This window comes from Camelus dromedarius, chromosome 7, assembly GCF_036321535.1.
Source record: "Camelus dromedarius isolate mCamDro1 chromosome 7, mCamDro1.pat, whole genome shotgun sequence".
Taxonomy (NCBI): domain Eukaryota; kingdom Metazoa; phylum Chordata; class Mammalia; order Artiodactyla; family Camelidae; genus Camelus; species Camelus dromedarius.
Window position 1 is genome coordinate 9,361,075 of NC_087442.1, and position 22,325 is coordinate 9,383,399.

General features: G+C 40.7%; 1 protein-coding gene across 10 annotated transcripts in view; it reads left to right on the top strand.

The window, feature by feature from the left end:
- TPK1 (thiamin pyrophosphokinase 1) overlaps positions 1-22,325 on the top strand; it is a 337,072-nt gene that overhangs the window by 22,936 nt on the left and 291,811 nt on the right. Inside the window, exon 1 of one of the 10 annotated variants that reach the window (XM_064487272.1) lies at positions 5,860-6,006. The exons of 8 other annotated variants lie outside the window; for them this stretch is intronic. In XM_064487272.1, coding sequence (XP_064343342.1) covers positions 5,874-6,006 — 133 coding nt within the window. In that variant the 5' untranslated portion in view covers positions 5,860-5,873. Of the gene's footprint in view, positions 1-5,859; positions 6,007-22,325 lie in introns of those variants that run through there. One more of the 10 variants, XM_031455542.2, reaches the window with a different exon arrangement.

The window sequence follows — 22,325 nt, forward strand, 5'->3', positions numbered from 1 at the left end:
ATCAAAGTTATGTCTATTAAAGAGTTCACTTAAATATATAGAATACAAAACAGGATCTCAGGAAAGCAATAAAAATGATTTCTTTGGCTTAATGATGTGACTCAGAATTAGAACTGCACATGCCACCTGCATCTTAATACATTACAGTGAGCAATATTATTAAAACAAAATGATTTATTATAGTTTGTTCTGGCCTGCTCTCCTTTCTTTTCCTCTGAGCCTTTAATTAAAAAAATTTTTTCCCCTCTTTTTTCTTTCAAGTCTCCTTCCAACCTGCTCTTGATCTTTAAAGGAGTTTGGGGAATAAATCAAGGAAGCGAAGGAGTCCTCAAAACAGACTTTGGAAGTGGACTGCAGATACTTAAGTCTTACACATTCTCCAGATCACCTGTGACATCCATTGTCCCTTTGTCTAAACAGCCGTCTCCTCTATCTCAGCCCTGTCTCATCCCAGAGTCTTTCATGCATAGACAGGTTTGTTTTTTTATGTAGAATTCTGTTAGTAAATTACTTATTCCAATATGTTCACTCTATTTTTGACAAAACTAAGCAGTATTTGAAAGCATAGAAACACAATCCAAAACAAATTACTGCAAAGTCATGAATGCAGGATTGCTTGGTAATTATGTGCTAAATGGTTTATCTTGCCTTCGAATTACATGAGTGAAGGCCATGGGTTGTGAACACTTTAAGCATTTTATAAGTTACTGGATGTAGTTACTGTGATTTTTGGCCTTTGTGCATAGTTGAGGATAAGATATTTGGCTTGGTTTAACAAAAAGTTAACGGTGAACAGTTGATCCCGAGAGAGTGTCAGATTAACCTTTGTGAAATAAATATATTATTGTGCATCTGATTAGCTCTAATGAACAATAACTTTAAATTTGTGTAAATATCTGTACCTAAAGGATATTTTTTGTTGGTAGTTTTAAGCTCAGAATATAGTTTTTCATGGAAGTGAAATGGCAGTGTTGGTTAAGGTCTTAGACTAGCCCATAAAAACTCATTTAATGTATAATGAAGCAGCATTGTAATACTCCTGGTAATCAGATACTGTTCCAAGTGGTCAGGACTCTGGAGGTGGCAGTGGGGGCAGGGCAGATGACAGTGGTGGAAACACCCCTGGCTGGGAAGTACAGCCCTGAAAGTGGTGGCTTGTACACATGTGGGCCCCAAATCCTCTTGGCATGTTAATATCGCTCGTGTTGTGTTCCAACTCATTTTCCTTCTTGGGGCCTCATTTTTTTTGCTATTAAAGTTCTTCTTGCTCAATAAATCATAGGCTGCATTATACTATTTTAGTTTTTTTCCCCTCTCCCAGTCATTGTGCATGAGGAATTGTAACTTTGAATTGTGAGAGCTAATTATAATGTGAAACTGGAATCGGAAAGTTCTTGAAGACGCTTGGAAGATATTGACAGCTTTTTCTTTGAAAATTACTTTAATTTCTTTTATCTTTGTTCAGGATCTTGACTTTAGCTTTTAAAATAAGAACTAATTTTTCCAAAGAGCTATTCTTTCCCATAATGTCAGAATCCTGCATAGTGATAGCAGGCAAAATTTTCATTGAAGGTTGAAAAGTAATTCGTCTCCATTTTTAATGGCAACACTGTCAAACTAGTGGTAGAATGATGCAAATAATCCTTGTGGGCTGTAACTGTTATGATCCTACACACGTAATTGCAGGTGCATTCAGTCGTTATGCAAGCTTGAAATTGGGAGCTGATCTGATAATTTGCACATGCCAAGATTTTAAAGTTTATTATATTTTTATTGCAAGTCCCCAGGTAAAGTTTCTAAGGGATGACAGAAGAAGCTGGATTACTCCAAAATTAAAGGTCTCTGGCAAGAAATTCTGCTCTCCAAAAGAATGGTGGAATGGAGTTTCTTCTGAAGTTGTAACCTTCAAATTCCCTTTTCCTTCTGTCCCTAAACGTTCCTCTGTTTAAGGCTAATTTGACAGAGCTGCGGTTAACCGATGAGACTGTTGCTTGAGGGAGAAATAATGATCTTGAGGTGTGACTACTGTAAAGGTAGCTCTGGTTCCGTTTACCCGTGGTCAGATAGCTGCATGTCTGTTCTGGTTAATTCTGACGATAGTTCTGGGGTAGGCTCTGGGTGGTATAATGTAGGCTTCAGAAGGAAAGGGTCGTCTGAATTCAGACTTGGCCTTTGTTTCCTCTTGATTCTGCCCGGCACGTTTTTATCCTTGGAGGAAGGATACTCCTCTGTTGGGACTCTCCACTTTGACAAGTCTCTTGATCGTTCTTTAGATGTTCAAGAATTGTTCTTATGGCCTCTTCTTGGGAGAAATCGTGTTGCACTGGGTGGGTGGTTGGATTAGATGTTCGCTTTCAGCACAGGAGCCTGTGGTCCTGGCCCGCCTCTTCAGGGTGCTTGCTTGTTTCTGGTCCCAGGTAGCTGCTGGGGATTCTGGAGAGCTTAACTGTGGGTGATGAAGCAATCAGATTTGTTTCCTCTGATGAACGGGCAGTAGGAGCAAGTGTGATCAGGTATCTTACAGAGAAGGGGTGCTAACTAAGGAATTCAGACTTGAATTCGGTCAGGCTTCTGCTCTGACTGAATAGTAGGAAGTAGCTAACATGTTGAAGGAAGTATTTTTTAGTGAAAATAAAGTGGGCTTTTCATTTAATGTAATTACAGATAGAGAAGACTATCAGGGCATTTATCACTGAAACTTTTTGAGTTAAGCCTCACAAAGAACAGTAAGAAATGTGAAAAGTGACAACTTCTTTGCAGTATAATACTAAAACAGTGCCATCACAGTCTCTGAAATTGAATGCAGAGATAAATTATTAAAGGAAAAGACTTAATAGAAGTAGGACGTAGGGCAGGAGTTTTTCAGTAACTTCGGGATTCAAAATAAAGTCTTTTATAATATGAAACTTGAGGATAGTATACAGGCAAAAGTAAGTACATTTCCTTTGCTACTGCAGGGTGCATATTTGCTATGAAAATAATTTTTATTTGGACTTCCAGTGATAGTTATATATATTTGTGTGGAACTCATTTTAAATTTAGTTACACACTTAACTAAGGCACACAGAAATGAAACTTAAATTGCAGGGGGAATAAATTATTTTAATAGAATGTCATAACCATAAGAGGAGATACTAGCTTACCATTTTTCTTTTATAGTCAGAGTTTTCATTACTATAAAATTTCACTTTAGAAAGAACCTTGCATAAATGTAATTGCTTGTTTATTAACAAACAGCTCCAGAAGCATGAACTCACTCCACTTGTTGAGGAAATAGAATCCATGTATTTATCCGTGTTTTGAATTTGATGGTATTAAATTGGGATTACTGACATTTGGTGTCTAAAGATATATATGTTTTGGGGATTTCTTTAGAAATATCTTCCTTTAAGTTAAAATGGAATAATCTTATTCTTTGTTTTTAAATTTTGAAATAATCTTATTCTTGAAAAATGAATCTTTAATGTCCCTTTTTCCCTAAATTACTATGAGAGAATGGAGCTTTTATGTTGCATTCAGTTATGTTAAAATTTGCATAATGTTGATTGGTATAGGTTGGAGATAAAAATGTAAATTGGATTTTGCAATTTAAGGGGAACAGAATACATGACCCCAAAATATGGCACTTTGGCATGTAGATTATTTTGAGCTGAAGGCAGTCAAGACCCAGAATTCTCAACAGAAAACTACCCACCCTTAACTACCTTAAAGAATTTAGGTAGAGGTTCTGGCTCAGAGAGAGAGCTGTTACCGGAAATAACTTTATCTGAATGACCTATCTGTATAGCAGGACAAACATCTAATTACCAAACATCTGTTCTTATTGTCCTGTGAATTGCCCTCCTCCCCTTTGAAGCCCCAGGCCCCTATCCCATTCAGGATGGCATATAAAAGCCTCAACTTCCTACTTGCCCTTGGATCTCATACTCTTACGGGATTCCATACATATGTAATTAAATTTGTTTTTCCCCTATTAATCTGTGTTCTGTCAATTTAATTAATAGACCAGCCAAGAGAACCTAGAAGGGTAGAGGAAAAAATTTTCCTCCCCAACACAATCAAAAAGATTGGTACAACTATGTGTTTTTTCCCTCTTTACTTAGATATATATATATTATGCCCTGTAAAAATGTGGACAATGAAAAATATATTTGCTTAAGAAAACTTAAAATTAAGGGAGAGTAGCATTTTTTTTTAAAGTTCTGTATTGTTTAGTGTTTTTATAAGGAATGTCATAAAATTAAGCCACCACTCGGTATCTGTGAGGAAATGGTTAACAGGACTTCGTATGGATACTAAAATCAGTGCGTGCTCAAGTCCCTTATATAAAATGGTGTAGTATTTGCATCTAACCCATGTACATCCTCCTGTATACTTTAAGTCATCTCTATAGATTACATATAATGTCTAATTCAATGTGAATTTTATGTAAATAGTTGTAAATACAATGTAAATACGATGTAAATAGTTGTCGGTTCATTGCAAGTTCAAGTTTTGCTTTCTGGAACTTGCTGGATTTCCCCCCCACCCCAAATATTTTCCATCTGTGCTTGGCCACATCCACAGATGCAAAACTCACAGATATGGAGAGCCAAGTGTACCCTAGCCAGGCGTATTCTGAAGAGGGAGGATGTTTGTGGACATGTCCACACTAACTGTGAGCAAGGAATTAGATGCCTTTCTTGAATGATACAAGGTGATGAAGTTAAGGTGTATAGTTGCAGGTAGCTTTAGTCCTGGCAACAGGAAATGAGCTGTTTCTGAAAACAGCATGAAGTATAATTCAGAGCAGCTGTCTGCTTTATCAGCAAGAACAAACTGCCCCTATTTTAAATATACCAATTACTTTAGGTACCCATTAAGGACCTGCTCAGCCAACTAATGTTTGCTCCAAACTAGAGAAAGTTTGCCTTTCTTTTTACAATCTCTTACATTTCTTTTAAGTGCCCTTTAATTTTTGAATTCATATCCACTATTAAATTTTTTTTTTTAATTTGATTTCTAATAACCAGAAAAGTATTTAGCCGGCCAACTTTCACACATCGAGTGCACCACGCAGGCAGCACCTGAGTCATCCGGTTGTTTCTATAGCGTAGCTGGGGAGACCACCTATGGCAACGTTCAGCGAAGATTAGATCCCTCGCTGACTTTTTAGTATTTCTACACCAGGCTAATGTATTTACCAAAACATTAAAAATTACTGAATTTTCTGAAGGTACCTGGTAAAAATGTTCCATTTCAAGGAATCTTCGTGTAGCCTTAAAAGAAAACATTAATGGATGTCTTTTCTAGTGATACTAGAATGCTGATCAAACGTCTCTGTTTCTGATTCTTCCCATGCTCCATGTAGTATTCAGTCTGAACAAGCACTTTTTTTTTTTTAAACTCTTAATTTGTGCCAGGTACTGTGCTGCTCTTGAGGGTTACAAGAATGAGCAGGCATCCAGGCCTTTCTGACCCAGGGTAGGGAAGTAAAGTAACAAGTCAAAAAAAAAAAATTGAAAATTGCTGTAAGAGTTTCATCCTGGACTATTTGGCAGATGGATGGGATGGAAGCACCGTTCTCAGCCCCAAAGCAGAACTGGTGCCGGCATTAAGGTCATGCTAGCCTGTAGTTGCGACTGTAAATACAACTATTTTTGATAATATTTTGTTGTTCTAAGATTTTCAGACTTTGAGTCTTAGCTTGAATGTTTTTGAAAGATTGAGCTCTTATTTGAAGGTCTGATTAATCTATAGAAAACCCTTTGATCTGACTGTCCTCCTGTCCTCTCTTTTTCTGCATAGATGCATGCCTGTCTGCTTTATTTCAACAGCAGAGAGATCAGGGCTGTTTAGAAGAGCTAGCGAGATAAAGATGAGACTGTATTACAATGGGAACTCCACAGGGTCTCTGCCAGGATCACCCTTCACCACCCGCTTTAGTCATGGGTGGATACAAAACGCAGCAGCTGGTGTGGAACCCTGACTGTGGGCCGGGTGCTGTGCTGTGTACCAGAGAACAAGGTAAGGCATAGTCCCAGCTTTCAGCATTGTTGGTCGTAGTGGGCACCTGAAATAGAATAATCGTAGTGTTGCTGTCACAATGCAGTTGGCATCATGCTGTCCACCAGAAACTCACACAATGTGGTAAATCAACTGTCCTTCATTAAAAAAAATAAAAGATAAAACAGGAAAAAGAAAAAAACATGATATGGCATGCTAATTAAATGGCTTGTATCTTGGACACTGGTCATTAATCTGTGTTTTTCGTGTTGAGAGGACAGTTGCTGTGTAACTGCGAAGTTTACCTGTTTGAGTTAATGGGGAGAGTACCATGCCTGACAGTGTCAGGAGGGTTGAGTTTACGTTAAAGGGGATGATCGGCTTGTTCCTGATTAGGAACTAATGGTGGGAACAAGCCTATGTTGAAGGTTTTTCTTTTTGGCCACAGTGTGTGTGTGTGTATGTGTGTTGTTTTGTTTTTGTTTTTTAAGACTGATAACCAAACTGTTTATAAGCAGGCAAGCTAAAATTGTTCCCTTGGCCTTGGTTAAAGCAATTGCCTGACCAGAGTTGCCAGAGTTCACTCAGCGGTTAAACACTAAATGTCTGCTCTGCACCAGGCCTGGGAGGCGCACTGGTCCTTCTAGCGTTTCTGTTCAGCTGGAGGAAACTAAGCAATTACAATATAGAAATACAGTAATAGGTTTGAAGGTGGGGAATGTGGTGGGGGAAAAAAAGGAGTCTGATTGGAAGTATGTGTGACTGGGAGACAGGGTGGGGCAGAGTTAGGAGGGGGTCTAGTGCACAAGGCTGCCTTCATGTCTCACACTAGTCCAAGTTTGGGGGTCCTCAGCACCCAGTGCTTCAGGAGCTCGCTAGAAGCCCACACAGAACTCATGAAAGCTCTGTGCTCATCGTTTATTGCAGGGAAAAGATCCAGATTAAAAGCAGCAGCCACGGGAAGTGGTGCACAGGGCAGAGCCCAGAAAGTTCCAAAGGCAGAGTGTCCAGTAGTCCTCCCCCTGTGAACAGCACTCTTGGCATTTATGTGTGATGTTTTTGGCAGCCACGTATGACAGTAGACAGAGTACTGTCACCAGGGAAGCTTACCCAAGGCTTGGTGTGCAGAGTTTTTGTTGGGACTGTCCTGTAGACATGGTTGTCTGACCAGGTGGTGTATCTCAGTCTCTTGCCCCACTGAGGGGTCAAGCTGACCCACAGCCCCACCCCAAATCACACTGTTACACTCTCCCACCTGACCCAGGGTCCCCAGGCAAACAGATGCTCTTATCAGGCTATGTAACCCCAGGGCTTGGTGATGACCTCCCAGAAGCTGAGGGCAAGGACCCCCCTTCTGGCAGGTTAAATTCCTTCACACACAGGTGGCTCTGTTAGGCCACGGGAGCAACTTGAAGGAAGTGAGGGACTAAGCTGGGAAGACATTTGTGGAAACAGTGTTACAGGCAGAGAAACAGCCAGTGAAAGACCCTGGTGGCAGGAGTTAGGCTGTTCAGAGAGCAGCAGGGCAGGGAGGGCCCGGTGTGGCCGGGGCAGGACAGGAAGGAGCTGTGATAGTTGCAGTGGGAGGCACAGGGCCCGGGGGGATTTGGGTTTTTCTGAGTGGAACAGGGGGATGTGAGCAGAAGAGTGAACTGGTCTGATTCAGCCCCAGAGTCACAAACCAGAAGTGCTTTGTTGCTAGTGGATTTGGGAGATGAGGGTGGACGTGGGGAGCCAGGAAGCAGGATGCTGCGGCCGTCTGGACGGGAGAGGATGGCAGGATGGGTCAGCTAGGAGCAGTGACGGTGGGGCGAGGCTGTAGGATCTGGGTGTGTTTTGAAAGTAGCCGTGGCTAGATTTGCTGACAGATTGATGGGGATGTAAGAGGAAGGGAGAAGTTGAAGGTGACCCTTGAGGTTTCTTTCCTGAACAACTGGAAAGATAGAGTTGCCTTTAAGGAGAAGTTTGGGTGAGATCAGGTTTTTTTGTACCTGTTAAGTTTGAGATGTCCATCATGTATACATACGGAGATACAGCTTTGGAGTCCAACGAAGAGACCGGACTAGGGCTGGGGAGATGCATTTGGGGATCACAGCACGTGGGCAGTAATGAACGCATGCGACTAGAGGAGACCATCGGAGGAGTGAGCGCAGATAGAGGGCGGCCGGGACCAAGGGCTGAGCCCGGCAGCTCTGAACGGGCTCTGGACTGAGCAAAGCAGAGTCGCTGCCGACTGCGACGTGAGCGTTTCCACAGGGGCGTGGTGGAGGTGAAAGCCTGATTGTAGTGGGTTTAAGGAGGGTGGGGTGTTAGGGATTGAGGGGGAAAGTGAGAATAGAGTTCTCAAGTTCTTTTGTTTGTTTTTTTGGAGCCATTTCTCTGTAACAGCAGAGAAATTGAGAGGCAGGCTGAGGAATACTTGGGGGGTATGTGTGTGTGTTGTAGAGCATGGAGAGTTAATAGCATTATAGATGCTGATTGGAATGTTCCAGCAGAAGGGCAATAATTATGCAGGAGAGAAGAGGGAAGGACCCCAGAAACGATGGGGTCTGGTGCTGTGATCTGGTACAAGACGGAGTGGGATCTCGGGCCCAGGGGGATGACGAGGTGTTGAGAGCATGAACGGTTATTTACATCCGAAGGTGAGCGGTGTATTTGAGGATGGAGATGCTGGGAGTGAGTGGATGTGTTTGTGTGAATTTGTGCCAGCTTTCTGACTGATTGAGTGTTATCACTGAAGAAGGCCGTAAGGTTACAAGATGTGAGTGAGAATGGGGAGGGTGGTTTGAGCACAGAGAGGTGCTATGTTCTAAAAGGGTATCAGAGAGAGTGCAGACCTTGTGTGGACCTGTGTCCTGCTCAGTTCACATTTGGTCATTTCCTCTGTCCCTGAGAAGCACATCAGAGACTTCTAGTGGTGTTTTTTTTTTTTAATTTGGTTTGAGATTGTTACTTCAGTCACTCTCCAAGTCATTTAATCTCCATGTATAATTCAGATGTATTTAAATTGCCCCCGAGCTCTCTAACTTTGCTGTTATAAAAGTTGGGGAAAAAAAGGTTTTCCATCAGTATCTTCCCAAATATTCAGTCCAGAAACGTACAGAGTGTATATAGTGCTCTGCTTAACAGTGGGAAAACGCTGGGGCCAGATGCCCCGCTGCTCCTTGTATGATTTTGGCCACAGGAGCTAACCACTTGAGCTTTTTCGTCTTAAAAACAGTAAATGTGCAGAGTACTTACACATCGCGCCGGGTGAGTGTAAACAAAACACTCAGAACTGTAAAGGCTCAGTGAATGCCGGCTATAAGCAGCGATGATCCACACCTGTCCTCTTCCCTACTGCAGCAGAATGAGCTTGTAAAACCTTCCCAGGTGGAAGTAGGTGGGCTCTTTCAGGTCAGATTTCTTCCTGTCAGTCCCTCCAGCTTCTCTGCAGCATGTGGTAAGGTTGGACCACACCCAGCCTGCTATGATAGCATCTTTCTTCCAAGTTGCCTGGGCGCCTCTTCCTGATTGTGTGGGAGAGGGCCATGTGACAGACTTCTTGGATGCTTCTTCCTGGGTCTACAGTCAAATAAGCCAAATTCCAAGAACTGGCTGAACAAAGTAAAACTGAAGCATGAATATGATTCTCTGTATCATGGTTAAAATATCTCATGAACCCTCTTGCTTTGGAGATGAGGCCAAAAAAAAAAAAAAAAGGCTTACTGTCTATAGATTTACCATAAACTGGAAATCTCTTCTAAACTGGTGATTAGTTTTTAAAAACCTCAAAGCATTTATACGTATTCTGAGAAAACATGACATTTCTGGGGGCGTGTTCATTTAGTGTAAAACTTCTTGACTATCTTGGCACTCTAGAAAAATTCACAAGTACCAGAGGATTCAAACTACACGGTGCACAAAATGCTCTGTTTTACTGAGACTAGGAGAGACCTGCTTGTTAAAATGAGACGTTTTTGTAAAACGGTTGGTTGTAATTGAGTTTCAGTGAACCATGGGGCCATAATGTGGGAGCTAATGGAAATCTTTTACGAAAGCGGTGTAGCCGGTGGGACACTGGGCCTGGTTCTAAGCCATTTTTGTTAAAAAGCGTTTATTGATCGCATGCTGAGTGCAGAATCCTGTATTGGGGAGATAGAAAGGAAGCCAAGGCAAGGTTTCTGCCTTTGAAGGATGGAGTAGAGGTGATAGAAAGTTGCAGATTTATGAGAACCAAATTTAGTCTGTCCTCCCCCTTTCAGAATCCATGATAAGACTACTCATATTTAGCTTCTCATTCTCTTGTGATTATGAAATGATGCGATGAGTTGTCAGTGGACAGATAGGATTGGAGAAGAGACTGCATGTCTACATGTAAGTCGTTACAGAATGACTGTGCTTTACCAGTTTAACCAATTGATTGATTTCACAGTAGTTAGCACATAATTATATTTTCAAGGGCCAGAACATTTAATCACTTTAGGCATTTTATTTTGTGGGGGGATATGTGGCCAGTTCAGGAAATGCTGTTCACCACCAAGCAGGCTTCAATTTTTGAGGTTTTTTTAAACCAATATTTTTATATATCCTATGTTGGTTACATAGAATTTCCTGGACACTGTTCTTCTTAAAATAATATTTAGTTATCTTTTTTTACAACTGCCTTTTAAAGACTATAATTCTATTCTTGACAAGGATCTAAAATTTAAAGTGTTGAATTTTGTGTTTTGTAGTTATTTGTAAGTGAATTTTGTTAGTAAAAGAAAATTGGTGGATACTTGAATCAAGATAATGTATACTTACAAAGTGAATATAATCGCCTGCAAAACTTGCTTTAAAATGGTATCCTGAATATTGTATCATTGTTTAATATGACAAAGTATTAAAATAAGAATTTGGGGGAGTGGCATTTTAGTATTTCATGGAAATGAATAATAAAATAAAATTTTAATTATTATCTGATTTAATGACTATTAGGAATATTGAGTGAAAGTTAAACTGGAGTAGAATAACAGTGATATAGTATTTAACTGCTTCTTGGCTAGACCTACCTCAGCTAGAAAAAAATTAACTCTTAGAAAGGCAGTATCAAGTTTTAGATAAGATTTTGGATTTCGGTGTAAGGTATTTTATATTTTTTTGAGTGTCAAATATATTCTCCTTCATTTGTTTAAATGAGAATAAAGTATTGACTCCCTACTTGTATATTTTTGAGGATGAAAGATGCACTAGTATCGAACTTTTCGCTTGTACACTTTGAGCTCTGGTGGAGGCTGGTGATAAATATTTCAGTTAGCAGACCCGACAAAGCTGTTACATGGAGGTTCACAGTGTTTGGAAGTTCTGGAAGTCCTTCCCATCAGTCAGTCAGTCAGCAGTGGAGTACATACTTTTGGTCCCAAACCCTGGTGGGCATTTGTAAGGGTTACAGAAACTTCACCAATATTTGCATATATTTCTCCAATCTTTTTTTTTTTTTTTTTTTTTTGAGTGATGGTACCAAAGTATACCCTGAAATGAGTAACTTTAACAGGCTAGTTGTAAGGTCTGATAGCATTAGCTATCTTTTGGCTAATATTTTCCTACTTAATATATTTTTCTAATTTTATACTTTGAAACTCTTTGATCCTTAATATTTTGATACCTCTCTTGCAAACAGCGTATAGCTTAGCTGGGTTTTAATTTTATATCCAGTTTGACAATCCAGTCTGTCTTTGGACTAAAGATCTTACTTTGTTTCTTGACTGAGTTTACTGATAAATTTGTATTCAGGTCTCCAATGTTTGTTTTTAAGTAAGAAAGTTTTTGTGTGACTGTTTCTTTTTTTTTTTTTTTAAGTTTCTAATTCTGACATAAGCAGAGATTGACAGGAAGTTGCAAAGAAGATATTCAGGGAGGTCCCCAAGTACCTCTTACCCATTTTACCCTGATGGTAACACTTGCGTTCATATCGTACATGTTAACCCAATAGCAAAGCTAGGAAATGGATAGTACTTTTGTTGGAGCTTATTCAGATTTCCCCAGTTTCGCATGCACGCATTTGTGTGTGCACGTGTGTGCGTCTGTCTGCACGGTTTTATCCCTGGTGTACCTTTGTGTAACCACCACCCTGTTCAAGATGCAGACTGTTCCATGAGCACAGCCCTTCCTCGCACCACCCCTGGATGCCTCACATCTCCCAGAGTGACTGGTCTTAGCAGCACTGTGAGTGATCCAGGCTCCCCGCACCCTCCCACACTTCTGATACTGTCGCCTTTTTTTATTCTAGACATTCTGATAGGTGTGTGATGACAACTCACAGTGGCTGTAATTTGCATTTCCCTAACAGCTAATGGTGAATTCAGGTGCTTGTGTGCTGTTCGTCTGTCCTCTGGTGAAATGTCTGTTCCTGTTTTTTACCCATTTTCTAATTGGATTATTTTTGTATTCAATTTTGAGAGTTCTTTCAGTATTTTAGCTACAAGTCCTTTTGAGGGCTTGGTTTTCAAATATTTCTCCCAATTGTAGCTTGTCTTTTCATTCGCTTAACAGTGTCATTTGCAGAGCAAAAGTTTTTAATGTTGACAAGGTCCAATTGACCAGTTCTTCCTGTTCATGTTCTTGATGCTTTTGGTGTCAAGTGGGATTTTTTTTTTTTCTTAAAACCTCCACTATTCTTTTTTCTTTAGGTATTTTGTTATAATTCTTACTTCTTTTTTTTTTTTATAAGCATGCGCTTCACCACTGGAGCTGTCTCCCCACTTCCTATAATTCTTACTTCATTGTCTTCCTCTTTACTCTGTGAGAAATTATATTCCCGTGTGTGTTTTCTTTTTGTCCTTCTCTTAAAATTTCTAACATGTATCTTTGACTTAAAGTATTAAGTTAATAATTATATTTACCTTTCTCCTAAGCAGATTCTGGGATCTAAGAATACTTGAAATATACTATCCCTTCTTCAGGCTTAGACTGCCATTGGTGGCTATTTCAGTTAACCTTTTTAAAGCCCCCAGTTATACATTGTATAATTGTTGTATAAACAATTGTGAGAGAGTTTGCACATTTGAAAATCCCTTTAATCATTGTGACTCATGATACTTATTTTATTCATTTTGTTGCATACGGAGGTGTGGACCCTTTATATTAGTCCACGGTCATCATCTGGCTTCCAGTGCTCCTGCTGAGAGTCAGCTGTCAGTCTGATTGTCGCTCCTTACTGCAGGGTCTTTCTTTAAAGGAAAAAGAAATTCTGATGAAACCAGTAGGAAAGGAAAGAAAAAAGTCTAATGTTTATCTTGCCATTCCTGTACAAACTACACATCAGGGTAAACAAATTAGGGATATGGGGGTTTCTCCTCACAGAAGTATTCCTGGTAATAAATGAAAGAGTAATGACAGAATTAGAACCTCAACTCCTAATGAGAAGTGGTAGAGTTTAAGAGCAGCAGCAGAATTACAGCTTCAACCCCTGACAAAATAATGGGTGTAGACTGTGATCAGAATGAATGGAAAGATGTTAGTCTGTTCAGGTGCTGTAACAGAATACTACAGGCTTATAAATAACAGAAATTTACTTCTCACGCTTCTGGAGCTGAAAAGTCCAAGATCATGGTGCCAGTATGGTCGCCTTCTGGTGAGGTCCGCCTTCCTGCTTCATTGCCTTCTCACTGTGTCCTCACGTGGTGGAAGGGGTGAGGGCGCTCTGTCGGGGCTCTTTTATAAGGTCACTCATCCCATTAATGAGGGCCCCACCCTCAAGACCGAATGGCTTCCCAGAGGACCCACCTACTAATACTGTCACCTTTAGGGGAAGCCATCCAAAGGGAAGTGAAATGGAAACACGGATTAAAAGAAACTTTAGAGTTGTATGTGCAGACCTTGTTTGAATTCTTCTTTGAATGAACCACGTATGAAAAGAATTTTTTTCGTACAAGAGGAAATTTGGACTCACAGGGTAATTGATATCAAGCAACCGTGATTGATTCTTGGATGTGATGATGTCATTGTGGTACTATCTTTTAAAGAACTTACCTTTTAGAGATGGGTTCTGAAATATTTACAAGTGAAATAATAACAATGTGTAGGACTTAACAAGGTGGTTTTTGTTGCATTTGTGTTGGGAAAATTCTCAAAGGATGTGAACAGCACTTTTTTTCGGAGTATAAAAATCATTACTATCCAGTAGCCCCCTGCTTCAGTTATGAAGTTATCAGTCATGAACGATGACCTGTCTTTAAAGTCATGTAATTCTGAGTCTTGTTCCTGAGTTTTGTTTATAATGAGCTGTTAGAAATTTATGATGAAGATAAGTGGCATTTACTGAGACACATTCCATGGCTATACTCATATGCACGTATTTTGACTTGGTGGTTTATGATGTGAACAAAAGTGTCTTGTGCTTTATGGGATAGTTAATATTGTCTTATGGAAGGAAAGAAAATCAGCTATCATTTTCTGGAGTCTTGTTGACATAGACATATGTTTTCTACCCATAAGCCTGAATATGTATTCTTCTGACATATTTACTATTTCTATAAACCATGGTATTCTTAAGCATTTCAGAAATGTGACTTCTGTGATATTTATCCTCTGCTGATATATTATTTATAGCATAAATTGGGGTTGTAAATTCCGAGAAACTCATATTAAAACATGTACAAATTCCCAAGAGACAATATTTTAGATATCAATCAGTGCTTTTATTAATTCTGAGAATTTTTGGAAATAAGTCTTTTGTCGTCAGTTTTCTAGTGCTCCTCAGCCCTGTATGATTGTACTGTTGTTCATTTCACAGCCAAAAGTAAAATACTGGAAATTTGTAAAGTTCAAATGGTATGATACAGGTACTAAAGTTGAGCACCTCCAAGTACTGATGATGCTTGTGGGGGAAGGGCTGAGCGGAGTGGGGATTCTTTGTTAAGTTTATTAACATTTTCTCAACTTTTTAGGACTTCTATGAATGGTTATATGCAACTGATTCTTGCGCCTAAAACCATGGTCATTTACTTATTTATTTATTTTTTGATGCTGTAAATGTCAAGAACTATGAGCCACCTTCGACTTTACCCTGCTCGCAGGCTGCCAGGTCTGCCGCGCAGGTCCACGTGCGATGGTGAAAGCCCCGAGACCCCGAGGTCAGAGTTGAGGACCCTTCATTACTCACAGCAGTAGCCAGAGGGCTGCTTCCCTGGACCTCGCCTCCCAGTGGATGATAAGAGGGTCAGGGACAGCTGTTTATGCTGTGGGTTGAAATACAGAGAGGAACCCAGGGCTTCTGAGTCTCCAGTTTTTTAGAATGGGAAGTAAATGCCGTGGAAAGAGAGATTATCTTTGTCATACTGGACAGTAAGGAAGCCTGCACTTTGCTCCAGAGGCGACACTCTCTCTGTCTTCCAAATTTTCTTGAAAAGATAGTCCAGAGCAAAGCTAATCGACACCTCACTTGGAAGACGTGCAGAATCACGAGAGGCCCGTGGAGTATGACCTCTCGCTGTTATCTGCTTTGTTTCTATCCTGTCTTGGTGTCTGATGAGTTTTCACAAGAATACATCACGCTTGCAGCCATTCTAGACAACCGGATAGACGTGCTCGGACCACATCTGTTCAACTTATCTTACACGGAATTTAACCAGGGGCATTATCAGTCATACTCCAGGGCGGCAGGATGAGGCCAGCGTGAGCTAGACCCCTCCCTGGTGATAGTCCAAGGGTCAGTAAAGATACGATAAAGCCGTATTGGCCAGAGCTGTGAGAGTGGCTTGGATTTTGCCTCCTGAACAAAGACTGTGTCCAGTTTAGCTTCTGCCTGGTTGTGCTGAGACCCAACAGCTGCAGTGTCCAGGGACCACTGGGTTTCAGCTTAGCTGACGGCTGTGTGAGCCAGTGCCTTAGCCTCAGGTGGCAGCCTGGGCAAAGTTCACCCCAGAAGAACCACTACTTCTTTCTCATGAAAAGCTGAGCTGTCCCTGGGACAGGCTCGCTGGTCCTTGAGTGTATACTTTCTGTCCTTAAGGGGAGGTTATTGAGCCCTTCCTGCCTTGACAGTCGTGGAGTTCAAGTTGATCCATCTCTCGGTGGAAAAATCAGGCCAGAGAGTCACAAGGCCCTCGAGGGTCAGTTTCATCAAGAGCCCAGTGGCAAGCTGCTTTTGAAAAGGGATGTACTTGGTGACCATGGCCAGATGATGAGTCCAAAACCCCCAGGCAGGTCTCTGGTTGGAGGCTGCCCCCCTTGCTTGATGCTCTGGTGGGTGAAGTCATCAGGCACAGAGGTGTAGCTCAGAGGTGATTCGAGCTGGGGGCCCAAAGGCTGAGAGCGTGTGCCCCAGCTTGTTAGATAATTTCCAGAAGAGCCTTTTTGAGCTCAGAGGGTGCTGGTTTGTAGATGAGCTAATATTAAGTGCCAGGGAGAAAATCCAAGGGGGCACCTACTGTCTCTGGAACCCAAAGAATCCAATAAGATATCAAGGCCTCATTTGGTGATGGAGGACCGAAGATCTCCTTGCCTGCCAGAGGGACAGAGCGTGGATCTGCCTGCATGATCCCAAGAAATTTAACTGGAGAAGGCTCTTGTGTATGGTGAGGGTGGACAGGCCACCTCTGCAGGCAGAGGTGTGATGGGACTACAGTCAGGACTGGAGAGTGAGGCTGCTGACTTGGCCACTAACAGCATCTCTTCTGTAGTGAAAGCTTGGAATGTCAGAGGCCACTAGATCCTGATTCGCTGCTGGTGGCAATGAGTCCAAGGGGTTTAGTTTCCCCAGGGTCTTGCCTGGAGGCTTTGCACTTGAATGTGAAATGGTCTTGGGCCTCAGAGGCCGGTGGGAGAGAAAAGAAGGTGTTGGTATCAGTCTGTGGAAGGTTCAGTTAGAGTCACATTGGAACAGAGTCGGGAGCAACAGCTTGATTCGGGCAGCGGTGATCTGCTCTCAGTACCTCTCAGATCTTCTGTACCTGCTGCTCTTTCTCACCTGGAAGTCACCCAGCACTTACGGGACCAGGAGGTACAAGCCTTTCACACACAATTCCCACCTAACTTTCAGATGTAGAAGTGACGGCAGTGTGTGGAAGAGCCCCCCCCCCCCCAAGGTACACGGTCACCTGCCCTTAGCTTCAGAGGGAGATGGACTTTGTCTCTCCAGTCTTTTGACCACTCGGAGATCCTTGAAAAGATCCTCCAAGGCAAAGGCGGTCAGTGCTTCTCTCACAGGATGGGCGGGGGTGCAGGCCCCTCGTGGAGAACCGTCTCCAGCAGTGACCCCTCTCGCTTCTCCTGTGCTTGTGGTCTGGAGTTCTTCTGTTTTACCGTCAATGCAGTCACGTCTGTTTGCTGAAGTCCTGACTCGAGGATGCTATTCTCCTTTAACTGTTTATGTATCTGGGTTGTTCCAGGAAGTAATCCTGAGAAAGCCAGTTTCCAGTGCTCCTCTTACTGATAAGCATTCAAACTGCCCTCCACATTGGCTTCCAGGAGCCCCCATCTTCTGGCTTCTTTGTCGCTCACACTGCCTTCTTGGTCTTTGCTAACTCCTTTTACCCTCTCTTACTGTAATTCTGTGATATTCAGTAGGGGTTTTCTGTTTATACATTTGAAAATAAGATTGAGCATTTATTATACGGCCTTCAGTTCAAGGCCCTGAAGCTGCAGGAACAAATAAATCAGGTAGGTAAGTCTCCCCCGTCCCTACTCCGTCTTCAAACTCTGATAGACACGTGCTAAGGTTGCACGTATTTAATCCTCACAACAGCTTAAAGACAGCAGCAGGCATTATCGTGCCTCCCCTGTTTGAGCTCTGACATCCCCGGGTGGGTTCTTCGCCTTTGGCTCTGCGGCCCCGACACCGCCCCCTCCCTGCCCCACCCTCAGAGACATTCGGGCACATGTGCAGGGATCTGGCTCATCTGAATTGCTCCTGAAGAGGAACAGTAATGAGTGTTTATTTTGAAAGCGTAAGCTACCTCACTTCCTTAATTTGTTTGCACACTTTGTACATAAGAGCTTTTTTTTTTTTTAAGGAACACCTTTCACAGTGTTCCTTAGAAGTCAGTGACTCAGCAGTAACCTTTTCTAGAGGACGTAATCAAGTGGAAACCATGAGTAGAAATCACCACTAGGTAGTTTCTCATAGTGTAAAAGAGATTTTTTCCCCCTCTATTAACTGGGGGAAGAGGGAACTGATGCGTTTAGTGAGATCTTTGTTTAAGCCAGAGTGTGAGTATCTTCTAGAAATCCTGCAGAAGGAATTTTTGCATTGTGCTTGTGATTCTGGGGCAGCCAAAATATTACAAGAGGTGACAGATTCCTTGAACCCCAAATACTGCTGTAAACTGAATAGTGATAACATGGGTGCCCTTGAGATAAATATAAAGTCATTACAATGTCCCAGTGCATTTTTTTGTTATATGTATATCCCCAGTGAAAAGATACTAAAGATGCACATTTTTAATATTCAAAAGGAATTCTAAGAACTTAGTAAAATTATTCACTCCAGAGAGGGGACCTTGTTGGTAGGGGCTGGAAAGAATAACTTACGTTTCACTCTGTCTGTCCTATCTTTGAACATTACTTCTAAGTGCATTAACTACCTACTCAATAAATGAAATTGGAAAAAGTCCTTAAAATTTTGATGAATTGGAAAGAAAACAATACTAGGTTACTTCCAGGAGCCTTGACAGTTCTTAAGATTTATTATTGATTATTCATGTCCAAAGGACAGGAAAACACACACACACACACACACACTCTATTATTAGAGGGTGAACCTGTCATAAATTCAGTATGATCATGGTGAGAAATTGACTACATTTCAAACTTTACATTATTCTTGGAAAATCTTGAGCATTGATACTTACAGGGAGTATTTATATTTACAGGATATGTTTAAATATATTTTTAAAAATTTATTCCAGATTTTTGCAAGCTTGGCCCCATAAAAGCCACAGCAAACAGGAAATGTTAACAAGCAAAACAATTTTTTTACACCAGCTTGTGAAAGAAACAGGCCCTAAACCCTCTAGTTTATAGGTATTTCATAGGTTCACGTGATAAATCTGTCTTCAGAGGACAAAATTAATTTCTCTTGGTTCTAATATCTTTTACCAAGAATAATGAGCACTGTAGGTGTTCAATATCAAATGCCAACTGCTTAATGAATTTTGGACAAAGAAGTGAATGAAATATAAAAGCAAATCAAGAATCTCACAGTTGGCTGACTGAACAAATTTTGAACATAATAACTTAGATAATTGAATATATATTTGCTTTCAAAAAGGTATTTGAATCCTGTTACTAGATTCTCGGGGGGGGGGGAAAGCTACATCTTAATTTCTGCTTAAGGAGTTAAACTTTTTTTAATAATATTTTCCCTAAGAGGAAAAAAAATGAGTTGTATTTTCTCTGAATTTTATTACATTTATTGTTAATATATTTCCATATACCTTTTTTCTATTGTATTTCCTACTTTGCCATTTTGCCTTTTATTTTAGGGGGTTTCCTTAATATATCTTTATATCTATAATGACTTTTTCAAAGACTTGTTTTATTGATTGTGTTGAATTTTTTTCTTTTGTTTGTCTCTGCTCTCCTTTTCTTCATTACTTTTTTCTCTTCCTTCCTTCCTTTGTTATCCTCAAATCTCTGAAGAGTTCTCATTTTCATCCCTGCATATTGTTTTAAGGTGGTGGTTCTGTAATGCAATGATTGTTTTTTCTTTAATATTCTTATCCTTAGGTATCTTTGAACTGTTTGAAAGATGTATGTAGTAGTGAAAGACATTCTGCGTTGGTTTAGGCTGGCGTAGATTTCCTTTGTGGTCATATGGGCTTTGATGATCCATACAGATTCTTCCTTGACGGAAATCTTCTCAAATACAGGCCTTGTGATTGGAAATGAACGTGTTACAGAGGACACCTGAATTTGTATTGCTAGCACTGGAGTGTTGGAGAAGGCCCCTATTAAATACAAGCCCTGAATGTGGGTCAGCGGCATGGCATTTCCCCCTTTCTCGAATTCTCTCAAATAGTTTTACATTTGAATGAATCAATTTTATAATTAATTTTTATTCAGATACAATTTTTTTCTCTGTTTTTGAACTATCATCAGTTTATAATGTGTCAATTTCTGGTGTACAGTACAATGCTTCAGTCATACATGAACATGCATATATTCGTTCTCATATTCTTTTTCACCATGAGTTACTACAAGATACTGAATATCATTCTCTGTGCTATACAATATGAGCTTGGTTTCAGATATAATTTTTAATTTAAGACGGTGGTAGTTACACATTGAGAAATGGATGGGTGTTATTTAACTCTTTCAATTAATAGTAATTTTGATGAAAAATTTTAGAATAGACTTGGCTCTGACCCTACACATGCCAGTCTTAGGTTTGTTCTTACATTTTAATTTTATTTATCTCACACGACCTCATGTTAATCACCTGTCTCCTGCCAGAGTCTGGGATGTCTGAGGACAGGGACCATGTTTCTGTCTCCAGTGCCTTTATACCAAGCTGGTGAAAATGCCAAGCACAATGAAAGACGTGCTGAATAAACGGATGAGAAAATTGAGGCCCGGGAACTGACTTTTAGAAAGCTTACAGGTACATAGGGAATGTTTATTACTTGTTTGCTGCAGGCAGCTGTCTTCCAGACTTTCTAGAGCCCAGGTTCATTAATTGTGGCAGAAATGGAATGCGGGTCCAGCATTATGTCTGTGTCAGCTTCACCTGGCTCTGCAAAGGAGGATTACTGAAGCACAGGAGACTTGTAGCAGACGGATCCGTTATATTTGGGGGTTAGACTCGGTTCGTCTGCTGTGAGACTTTCCCACTTGGTGGTCAGAGACGAAGACTGGGTCTGTGATTTCTTTTATGTTGTTTCATGTTCCTAACATATACGTTTATCAGTCCCTGTGTTTCCCTCCTCCTCTCCCTGATCTGCCCCGTGATACTAAGAAATAATATATTTAGCCTTGGGGTTAAATATATTTCTAACTTGCGTGGGTATTTTTGTGACTTTTTTTTGTTCGTTTTTCAAGTATAGTTGACTTACGATGTTGTGTTAACTTCTGGTGTACAGCCTAGTGTTTCAGATACATATATATATATTCCTTTTCATATTCTTTTTCATTACAGGCTATTATGAGATATTGAATAAAGTTCCCTATGCTATACAGTAGGGCTTTGTATTTATCTATTTTATATATAGTAGTTAGTATATGCAAATCCCAAACTCTCAATTTATCCCTCCCCACCCCCGGCCTCGGTAACCTTAAGTTTGTTTTCTGTGTCTGTCTCTGTTTTGTTAATAAGTTTATTTGTGTCCTTTTTTTTAAACCTGTGCACTTGTTTATTCTTGTAGTCAATGAATACTTACGGAAGGTCTCCTCTGTGCACCAGCAGTGGACAAAACTGCATGTCGTCTCTGAGCTTCCTCCCTAGTGGGGGAGAATCTAAGTACTTGGTACAGAATCAGCATTCAGTAAATGTTCCCTCCCTGTATAAGAAGTCAGTGTGTAACACAGTTTATGGAACAGAACTGGCTGTGTGATAAAGCCTTGGCACCTTAGTATCATTCTCTTTGGGGACACTGTTGGGGAAAGGAGAGTCCTGATTACCTCCTCACACATCCCTACCTGTGGCTCCTGTGTCATCAGTGCTCAAAGGAAGGGAACTGCCAAGAGTTTCCAATGACAGCTTGCTGTGTTAGCACTTAGATGCTAATTCAGATACCAATGGGATAAATTTTTGGCTTTTGTACTTAGGAGCAGATTGAACCTGTCTTCTGTAGATTTCATTCGTAAACTTATTCACGAGTTCCTTTTAGCTGGCTAGAGAGGTCTGTAATTTTAGAAGCCCTGCCTGCTGAATCATAGTGGTGAAGAACATGAGTTGATGAACCAAAATAATATGAAAAACTTGTTTCATTTTGAGCGTGAGCATGTCAGGTCTGAAGGAGACATGAACAACTTCGCAGCTACCTGGAACACCTCGACATCGCTCTAAGCAATAAGGACAGTAATAGCCATAGCAGGTTGGAGATCTAAAAAAAAAAATCTCCGTGACTTGAGTCTTTAGAATCTCTAGCTGAAATTAATGGGGAAGGGAAGATGGTGATCATTATTACTTAAAATGGCCTAAAATACATATTTTACTTTGTGACTGCTACTTCTCTCTAGGTTTTTCTACTGCCATTACCTCTGTTAAAACATAAATGGAGTCCCATTAGAATTTTCAAGAGTTGATTGGAGCAAACATCTATTCAAATCAGGCAGCCTCTGATGAGTAGCTGGGAATGGTCAGGAGCCAGGGGAGCGGCTTTAATGGAGCAGATGCAAAAACAACATGAGGACGTTGTTTGACAGTATTGCTTACGCTG